This window comes from Hippichthys cyanospilos, chromosome 10, assembly GCF_059441005.1.
Source record: "Hippichthys cyanospilos isolate Australia breed blue-spotted pipefish chromosome 10, RoL_Hcya_1.0, whole genome shotgun sequence".
In the NCBI taxonomy this organism is placed as follows: Eukaryota; Metazoa; Chordata; class Actinopteri; order Syngnathiformes; family Syngnathidae; genus Hippichthys; species Hippichthys cyanospilos.
This window is the reverse complement of record NC_142378.1, coordinates 22,044,713-22,055,000: the sequence shown is the minus strand read 5'-3', so window position 1 is coordinate 22,055,000 and position 10,288 is coordinate 22,044,713. Positions and strand designations below refer to the sequence as shown.

The 10,288-nt window shown below is 39.6% G+C and overlaps 1 protein-coding gene across 1 annotated transcript in view; it reads left to right on the top strand.

The window, feature by feature from the left end:
* The window catches only part of prrx1b (paired related homeobox 1b), a 42,889-nt gene extending 36,348 nt beyond the window's left edge, over nucleotides 1–6,541 (top strand). The window contains exon 4 of the mRNA XM_088425738.1: nucleotides 5,728–6,541. Within this exon, the coding sequence (XP_088281864.1) occupies nucleotides 5,728–5,860 (133 nt within the window). The 3' untranslated portion in view covers nucleotides 5,861–6,541. The remainder of the gene's footprint in view (nucleotides 1–5,727) is intronic.
* The last annotated feature ends 3,747 nt before the right edge of the window (nucleotides 6,542–10,288 follow it).

Here is a 10,288-nt window from a genome sequence, read left to right as displayed (position 1 = left end):
AAGGAGCGATGCGATGGACGCAAAGGTGCGACGCGCGGAGCGTAATTACAGTTCAAAATATTGAACTTTTTTTGCATGTCGCGGGGTCAGCCAATCAGCTTCGGGAACATTCAAGGTCTCAAGCAGGGGCGAGAACGAATCATGGCGGCTGCTTTGCAGTCACCAGGAGCTATCCAACATGGCCAGCAATACAAAACGGAGTCAAGCAAGAGCACTCACCTGGCTTGTAGAAAGGCGGAAGGGAGCCCCTGAGATGAATAAGATCTGCTTGGAGTTCCTTCGGGCTCAGGATGTTGAAGATGTCCTGGTTAAAACGCCTCTACATTGTGGCGTGGACATGGATGGTGATCCTTTTTTAAAATGGTCACCGGAGGGCGTGTTGCAACTCTAAAGGGATCACACTCCTCAGCCTTCCGGGTAAGATCTAGGCAGTAACGCTGGAGAGGAGGGTCAAGAAGTTGAACCCCGTTTTCAGGAGAAGCGGTGTGATTTCTGACTGAGTAGTGGAACAGTGGACAGGCTCTACACCCTTGACAGGATGCGTGCGTGTTCATGTGGGTTCTCCTAACCAGTATACAGTACATTTGTTTTGTACTGTGTCCCTTTGGGAGTTCTTTGGAGTGTACTTCGGGAGTAGAGGGTACTGAACCCACTGATACAGGTTGGGTTCCTGTACCACATATGTCAGAGTTTGGTCTACATTGCCAGTAGTAAATCAGATCCTTTTCAGGGAGTCAAGTCAAGTCAAATCGTTTTACATATATTATATCATCACAAGATTGTCTAATGGTTTCACAATTGAAATCTCAGAGAACATCACTAATTTACAACAGCATCCTCTGAAAAAAGCACCAAGGAGGCCAAGGAAAAACTCAAAACCCCATTCGGGGAAACAAAAAAAACTTGGGAAAGGACTGCAGCTGGGAGGGGATCCCCTTCCAGGCTCAACAGGCTGCAATAAATGTCAAATGCTGAGACAACAGATTATACCACATAAAAAATGGGTTTCCATTCTGAAGATAAAGTGAGACGCCTTCGGGCAAGGTAATCCTTACAGTCAGACCTGTTTGATCCATCTCCACAGTTGTCCCTCTGCGGAGCTAGCCCACGTTAGAACTCTCACTGGTTGACAGCGCAAATCTGCACGGTAGCTCTCAGGTATTTCATTGTCGTCCAGTTACATTTCCAAACCGAGAGAAGTGGGGAGCAAAGAAAAATAAGTAAGGAAGCCGAAGCCAGACAGACCATTCAACTGAATGCTTGAGTATAAAAACAAGTCTTTTCAAGTTATAAACATTTCTACTGAAGTGGCTACTCTGACTTCTTTTGGTAAGGCATCGTAAAGCACTGGCGCCTGAATAGAAAAAGCAAGAGATGTACGTACATCTTTTCAGCTATTGGGATCACCAACAATTAGGTGTCTTGTGACCAGTGTTCCCTCTAAACTGCACGCGTGCGTAATTGCGCACTGCGCACAAGAAAAGCTTTGCTGCGCATAAAACAAAATGCAATATAAACATATTAAGTGATATCTAATATTAGACCTAATCTTATCTGATTAATTGGACCAATAATATTGTTTTCTGTACCATTACATCGTGACAGCGAGTGACAAGTGTCCAGCCAATGATACGATAAATTTCACTTACACTATTCATCCAATCAAACACATGGACAGAAACGTTCCCTGCAAATACACTCTGTGCAGGTTAGCTAGCAAACAGTGCGGAATTAAGAGATGCACATGCTAAGCTCTTTTCTTTGCTAAACGAACAAGCAGCGACACATCCACTCATCCAGCAAAAGTAAAAAAGAAATGCGCTTCTTTTAAGATGGAATGACTGTTGGAGTATATTCAAGTAGAAGAACAAGCGGTGAACGTGGGTGAGATTTTTTTTCCTTTTCACAACGTGGCTCATTTATTGCCTTGGGGACAAGTGCTATATACATCACACTGTAATGTCTAAAACACCTATTGCTCAAGATATAAAAATAATATTAATGACAAACGTGTTGAAAACAAACAAAAATAGTTGTGATTTTATAAGCAACATTGTGCGGGTGGAGACTTCTGGCTGCCTGGTTTACTTGTATGCTTGCCCAGGTTCAAATACAATAAATACAATTTTAAAAAGAATCCACAGGTCTATCTTTGATTCAATAAAATAATAATTGTAATTCCATAGTAGTTACAAAGCTCTTCAAACAAATATACTTTAAATAAAAGGCAAACATTACAGTAAAGAAACCGTGTTCTCTAATCTGCGATCAATCTCAACTGCCCATGTGATGCTGGCCTAAGGCTCTTAAAGGGCCAGTGTTATGCACCTTTCCCTCTGCCTTAAAGGGGCAGTAACATAAAGGTCCATTGGGCAGTGAGCCAAAACAACCCACAAACAAATAACTTTCTAGCTCTTGGCCATTACAAAAAATGAAATTTAAAGTAACTCTGTTAAGTGAAATGCTGTGAATTGGCTCCAATTATTGAGTGATTATTATTTATAGTAATAATTGCTACAGAAACAATAGGGACCTCAGCGATTACTGCTTAGGCCCTAAACATGCATGTGCTACACTACTCCTTGCGGACATAGAGGGGAAGAATTTCGAACACAACAAATCCACAGAGCGATGGAGCGGAGACTGTAGGAGAGAAGAAGTGAACAACACCAGTTTGTTTGAATTAAAAGGAGCAGAGGTGGATTGGATGAGCCTCCAGAAGCTAACCTCAGAACAGAAGAGGTGTGTCTGCAGGCTAGATTTGATTTGTGATAGCTTTGGGTCAAAACATCTTACCGTATTTTTCGGACTATAAATCGCTCCGGAGTATAAATCGCACCAGCCAAAAAATGCATAATTATGAGGGAAAAAACATATATAAGTTGCACTAGAGTATAAGTCACATTTTGGGGGGGGGTGTAAATATAATGATAAAATATATGGCGTGTGTAGACGCAGTGGCCGCTCGCTCGGCCGCTCCGCTCGCTCGTCCTCTCTGCTCGTTAGGCCGGCCGGCTCGCTCTTCCGACAATGCGTTGATTTGTTCATCAAACAAGTGCTCGTCTGAAAGTTTTTCCGGTCAGTTTACGCCACAATACGTGCACAGTCGATGGGTCTTCGTACACATCCGAAGAAGCCAGATTTGCCAAGTTTTAAACACAGAACTGGAGAACTAGCTAAGGGAACTGGGGCTGCTACGCCCGCCTGCTAATTCAACGGACTCACCTGCTACCCCTACTACCCCTGCTACTCACTTTTAAACAACTCCTGCAACTCAGGAGGTAAACGTTTCGTCACTTCCTCTTCGACGTCGTTACGTCAGACTCATCGGTGCCATTTTACTTCAGCCCTTCTCAGTTGTTTTTTATAAATTACCGGCATTGTTGAAATGATTAACACAGGCCCAGAGTGCCCTCTTGAGGTTTAGTGTGAAAATAACATGTGAAATGATGTAATAATGTGTTAATAATTTGACACATAAGTCGCACCAGAGTATAAGTGGCACCCCCGGCCAAACTATGAAAAAAAACTGCTATTTTCGATTATCTTCTAAAAAATACTGAATGTTTCTTTTTAGACTTTTCCATGTCGCGCAAGCAAGCAATGTTTGCCAATTATCAACATGTTAACGGATGACATGAATTGCTGCCCTGCAATGCAATGCTCATGTCTGAATAAACTTGACAAATTTTTGGTCTCCTGAAAAGCAAGGATTTTGGAGGTATGAGGATTTCACTCTATCAGCAATATACAAGGGGTTTAAGTAAAGTACTTTACTAAGCATCGTGTATGAGAGGTGTTGATGCATGTCCTAAACAAAAGTATAATTCCACACTGGAATACAAGCGGTTCAGCACCATTGAAGCAAGTGAAAAAACAATGTTTAAAGTTATTTTATCCCTTCTAGTTTTTCTAATACTTAAACGTTTTTAGACTCCCCTCATACAGTAATATTTATTAACATGGCTAAAATGTCTTTCCTGTCATTCTCCCTCATCAGTCCCTCTGCCAGTTAATGCACATGGGCCAGATTTTGTGACCCTAACAATGAAGTGATAATTTGAGAACAAAGTCTATTGAATATTGAGTCTATTGACCTCTTTCACCTCTCTGCCAGGGTGCATGTTAAACCAGATGAAAAATGCTTAATGAACACAAAGATTTTATTACATAGTCGTGATTTACTGTGATTTTCCCAGTTGGTATAAAATGTCAAACACCACGAAACCAACACATCAAGGTTTTGGTTTGCAAAAGGGCTTATGTATGTGTTCTGAAGCAGCAATAATATTAAGTAGAGCCCACTAATGAGTCGAACATATCAATCCCACAAGGCATCCCTACACTCATCAAGCCCATCCATCCATCAATCCATCAATTTTCTAGAGCCATTTATCCTCACTAGGGTCGCTGGCTTGCTGGTGCCTATCCCAACTGTCTTTAGGCAGTAGGCAGGAGACAACCTGGGCTGGTTGCCAGCCAATTGGGATGAGTGATTATTCATGCACCCAGCCACACCACAATTCAGAGCAGTTGTGTCAAACACATTCTAGTCATGGGCCAAATTGTACTTCTATTTTCTGTCGGAGGGCCGTTATGACTGTGAAGTCCAATCAATTTTATGGCTGATCGGCGACCATTCACTTAATTTTGAAATCAGTGGCCAGTAAAAGCTGTTCAAAACAATAAAAAACAAAAACAAAACCCCCCCACAAAAAATGCTTGTTCTTTCCTAAAATCTTTTTAAAGTTTAAAGACAACCTGCAAAATTGGTATTTTAGTCAGAGGCTTAAACTCATAATTAGCCTTTCACCAGCCACATAAAATGATGTAGCGGACCGTATTTGCTCCAGGGCCTTGAGTTTGACACCTATGATTTAGAGTGTCCAATGCACCTACCAAGCATATTTTTGCAGTGTGGGAGGAAGCCGGAGAGCTTCGGCAGAACATGCAAACTCTATACTGCAAGGCCAGACCCAGCTGGAATTGAACCCAACTCTGAACTGTGAAGCGAACATGCTAACAATTCTTCCACCGAGGCACCCCTCTTCAAGTCCTGTCCTTGAATTTAGGAAGACTTGTTGAAATATTTATGTACAATTATGCTTGTTTTTGTGGCACTCACAAAAGTCTCCTTGGCACTAAGTGACACAAATATGCCACATTTTGAAATCTTTTAAGCCTATCACAATATAGTTTGATATCAAAGTCAATTTCAATTTTTACTACATTACTTCAATGGACCCCTAGAATTGTCTTTAAAAATGTTTTTAAAGGTCAGATCTAATAAAAAAAATTACACATGGTTTTTGTTATAATTTGTGTAACCTCTCTGAAATCTGTAGCTGTTAGTAAGAGATGGCTAAATCAAATCACGTCAAGTTTATTTGTATAGCCCTGAATCACCTAAGTCTCAAAGGTCTTCACAGGCGAAAAGAAGTCATTCAGAGCCTTCTTTTCATCATAATTACACAACAACATCCCCTGAACAACGCTCCCAGAAGGGGAAGAAAAAACTCAAAATCCTCAATTGGGGAAAATAAGAAACCTTCAGAAGGGACCACAGGTGGGAGGATCCAACTTCCCGGCTCAACAGGTTGTGCCATATTAGGCAGGAAGCATCGAGTGCAAAGATGTATTGACAGAAGGCAAGGCCATTGGGTAGGATCCTCCTCAAGCTGTTTAACTTTTTGACATGCTTTCTTTCTCCTTGCTTTATTCTTTCAGCGCCATTGCCACCTACCCACCAACTTGCTCCAGTACTAACACATCCCAGGGAATGAATATGGCTAACAGCATTGCAAACCTGCGGCTCAAAGCAAAGGAGTACAGCTTGAACCAGGTGCCCACAGTCAACTGAAAATTGGAATTGCAACAGTGCAGATAAGAAGACCTTCAAAACCTCTGGACTTTCACAGACAAACATCACCTTTGGAAGGAGCTTCATACAACACAACCTGGACCATAAACATTTCTGCTTTTCTACTTGAGAAATAGTTGAGATAGTGTTATAGCATTTTGCGATGAGATGCAAAATGTTGGACACCAAGTGATACAAAAATGTTTCACGCCAAGACTTTTTCTTGTAAACCATCTAGACTGGATGTTGTAATCAGATATCTGTGTAATTTTGCTACCCCCCCCCCCCCCCCCCCCCCATTAGCTTTGTTCTGCTATGAGAGACCCACAAGGAATTGGAATTGAGACTAAAAGAATAGATGGAATACCTAATGGCTACGGTGGACAAAGTCATGTACCCAAATCTGGGTCGATATTTGTTTTATTTACTTCCTAAATTTGACGAAGAATAGATTTGAACATAGAGTTAGTGATATCCATGGTTCTAGATTTTTTATTTGATGATGCTTATCCACATTATAACAATGACAAACAAATGTTTTCAACTCAATGTCATGTTTATGTAATTATTCATGATACAGGAGAGGTTATTGTAATTCCCGTTAGATCATCCTGATTTTCTGTGATATCATTTATTTGTACCAGAAAAAAAGTATATTAATGAATAAAACGATTTCAAGCAACCAAATACACTGTCTACAAATCAGTAGGTATCATAACAATAAGGTCTTAAAGGTTTTTAATCGTGAGAAAAAAAACTTTTGAACAAGTGTTACAAAATATTTGATTGAAGATACAAGCATACCGTCCAATAAATTGCTCATTCAGCTATAAAAACTATCAATAAGAAATAAATACGTTTATGGTAGAGTTTGTTTTAAGTGCCACATGATTGTGGACCCCTTGCAAGATCCATTCAAGCAAGATTTATAGTTTCATTTCTTCCTCAGATAAAAAAAAACCTTAAGCTATTCTTTGTGTATTTTATATTTGAATTATTTTAATAACTAAACAATTTCATATTTAAAGGGGATATTTAGGAGATTCTTTCAATTACGTTATTCGAACTATTTGCCATGCATACTATTTCTTTGGCCTGGCCCACAACTGTGAAACACAGGCGTTACTGCTTGTTTTTGTGCAGCACATACCAACTTACAAAAGCGGGGTTGCGAGGATTGCTGTGGAGATTTGGGGTGGGGGGTGGGGGCATTGATGAAGACATTGTCCTACTTATGTCCAATATATGTTCATTGTGTAGATATTTTAATGATACAGATAAGAAAAGAGAAACAATGTAGATTTCTTTCTTTTTATATACCAAACTTTCTTCGAAAGTTTCTTTTTCTTTTTCATCGTGACTACAAGTGAATTCATTTATAAATGTTGTATGTCAGTAACACATCAAAATGCTGATAACTGACTGGTATTTTAACTTCTGGAGCCTCGAAATGGCAGTACTCAGTTTTTTACATGAATCACTCGTTGAAGCTTTTTACACTGCACTGTGAGTCTGACATTTGTTGAGTAAAAAAGAGAAAGCAAAATGGGGGGAAAAAAATGGTAAAACGTGTTTTGCTGATTTTGACTGAAGCAAATTACAGAACTTTTTGACATGCTACTTATATAATCTAAAAGCGGACAATTTTCTGTGTTGATTATTTAGTCATTGTTTAAATTTTGGTAATTCACTCCGATGAATTATTTATTTAGGATAAGTTCATTGAGGTTTCCCCCAGTACTTCCTTCGCGGCTTTGAACCGATAGGCATTTTGTCATCATAAAATGGCGGTTCATTGATGTGGCTTCAACATTTATCCCATCTTGCATGCCACATTAAAAAAGGATATTCCTGTTTTCTTTTTAGTTGTTTTCTTTTCTGTTCTTAGTTGTTTTCCTGATCACTGATCCCTGACTGGGGTATGTCTAGTGTCAGAGCATGTCTCACTCTCCCCTGCCAGGCGCCTGGTTTCACCTTTCATGGCCAGAGCTGAGGCTGACCTGAAGTGATTCCATATGTGGAAATCTTTTTAACCTAAACCCCCTCACCCGCTCCCCACTAACTCTCGCACTCTTCGCCCTCTCATTTCTTCTCCTCCCCCCGCTCACCCCAGGTCCTGGCCAGCCACTCCATCAGGTATGACAGCATTCTCTGAATCTCTCCCCGCTTGACTACATGACATATAATGCAACAACCCCGCACCGAGCACCAATTCTGTCTTCACCCACCCACTCCAGTATTCAACAGCACATCTGGAGCTCATTACAGAGGAGACAGTCAGAGGGAGGGAGGGGCGGAGAGTCTGCATGCAGAATGTGGACGTGCAACAGAGCGAGGAGGAACATTTCTTAACCTTTTTTTATGAAGTTTTTTCCTTTTTCAGTTTTTTTTTCTCCTTAGTGAGGAGGAACATTTCTTAACCTTTTTCTATGAAACTTTTTTTCCTCTCTCCTCTTTATATTTTCTCTTCCCTGAGCTTCAACCTCTCCTCTTTGCTTCAAATGTTGGAAGTGATCTTTGTCTTACTGTCAGTGTCCCGTGATCTCAAATACTTTAATCAGTCAGAGTGTTTGGGATCGTGTGTGGCAGAAAAAATAGGCCCTAACCCTTATGGAGCAAGAAAGACTGAAATACAGTACAGCTGTTAATAGTGTGTGGGTTGGGTGAATAACCAAAAGAATCCTTTGAGATGAGTAGTCTCCACATAGTAAGGCTGCTTAGCAGTTGGATAATTTACATGAAAATACATATGTATGTGAGACTTTTAAAGACATTACAATTCAAAACTTTATGTACTGTATATGAAAGATTACAAATCTCATTTTATAAAACAAAAATGACCACCCAGCATTTGTAAATTCTTTTGCTTCAAAGCATTTGGATGTTTTTCACCATTGAAAACAGGTCTCTTATTCAAATTGTGAGGTTTTTTTATGAGAACATGAGAATTTAAACTGTTGGTGTCATATTTCACTGAACATAACAATAATTCATTTTTTCACAGTGCCAAACAGGAATAATTGTGAGTTTTTTTCCCTACTATAATTCTCCTTAGTACAACAAATTAGACTAAACAATTGTTGCTTTGATCTTGTTAATGCTGGAGCGGTGGAGCCTATTGCAGCTCTCTTTGGGCAGCATTTTACATTTTGCAAAGCAGAGCATGGATGAAAGAACCCTCAAGTATTACAAGTCGACCACGTTCAACTGCCTAAATAGAGATTGTCATTTACCCATATTTAAACTTGCTAGTTCACCTTCAAATAAGAAAAACCTAGAATAAATAACAAACACAAGGTAAATTAAAGCTAAAATTGACTTCAACCAGATACGAAAATATTTTTTTTTTTAGCCAAAAAAATAGTGAAATATTGACTATTTCTGCCAGAGTAGGCATGTTTGTGTAGTCTTAAGGTTGTGAGCAATGACTGCATGCAAGGCTAGTGAATTTAAGGTTTCACCAGTTTGTAAAATGTTTGTAAACATGCTTTCAAATAGTTTTACTCCTCAGAAACAGTAGAAAAGCAGTCATTAGCACATTTGATCCACCAGTCCTCGTTATAGTCTGCGTTTAGCTGGGTTTCTTGCAAACGGGTGGTAAACGGTTTTTCCTATCTGCCTCTTTTTTCAGAGTATTCAAAGTGGAGATTTGCCAAATTCTCTGGATCCGTATTTGCATGTAGAAATCTTGAAGCAGAGTGATATAAAATCATCACTCTAAAGACACTCTAATCACACCAAAGACGCTGATGCCGGTGTTTTTTTGTATTTGGACAGAATTGGTGAAACTATTGCTGCCTAGCAGCTTGTCAGATCTGTAGTTGAATAAAACCAGACTATGCGGATTCATGAAGCCGCATATTTTTATTTTATTTTTTTCATAAAGAGACCTTTATGGACACACTTTTTTTTACACACGAAGAGGGGAGCATTATCAAGGTTTAAATTGCCCTGGTTACATGTAGAGCAGGCACTAGAACCCACATGACCATAGTTCCAAGTTAGCCAGAATGCCTCACACTTTTCTGAAACCATTTGTTTTGGAGTTGTTTATTTGAATTCTACATAATTTCCTTTGAATTCAACCCTGATCTGTTATCCTACAGTTCATGTTTTAGATTAAGGGTCACGAACGTGGCACTCGGTACTCCCCAAGTATCACATGAGTAGCCCGCAGACCTGTTCTGCAAATAGTTTCCAAGTGATAGAACATTGTGGTGTTTTCTATTAATTTTATTAACGATTACGCATTATGACATACAGTCTACATCATATATTACACTTGATTTACATATTTACTACAGCTGTTTCTTAATTATTGTCAGAAATCAATAACATGATCAGGCTCCACCTAAATTGGTAGCCCTTCGTTTAACTCAGTACCAAAGAAGTAGCTCTCGGTTTCAAAAAGTTGGGTGTCCCCTGTTT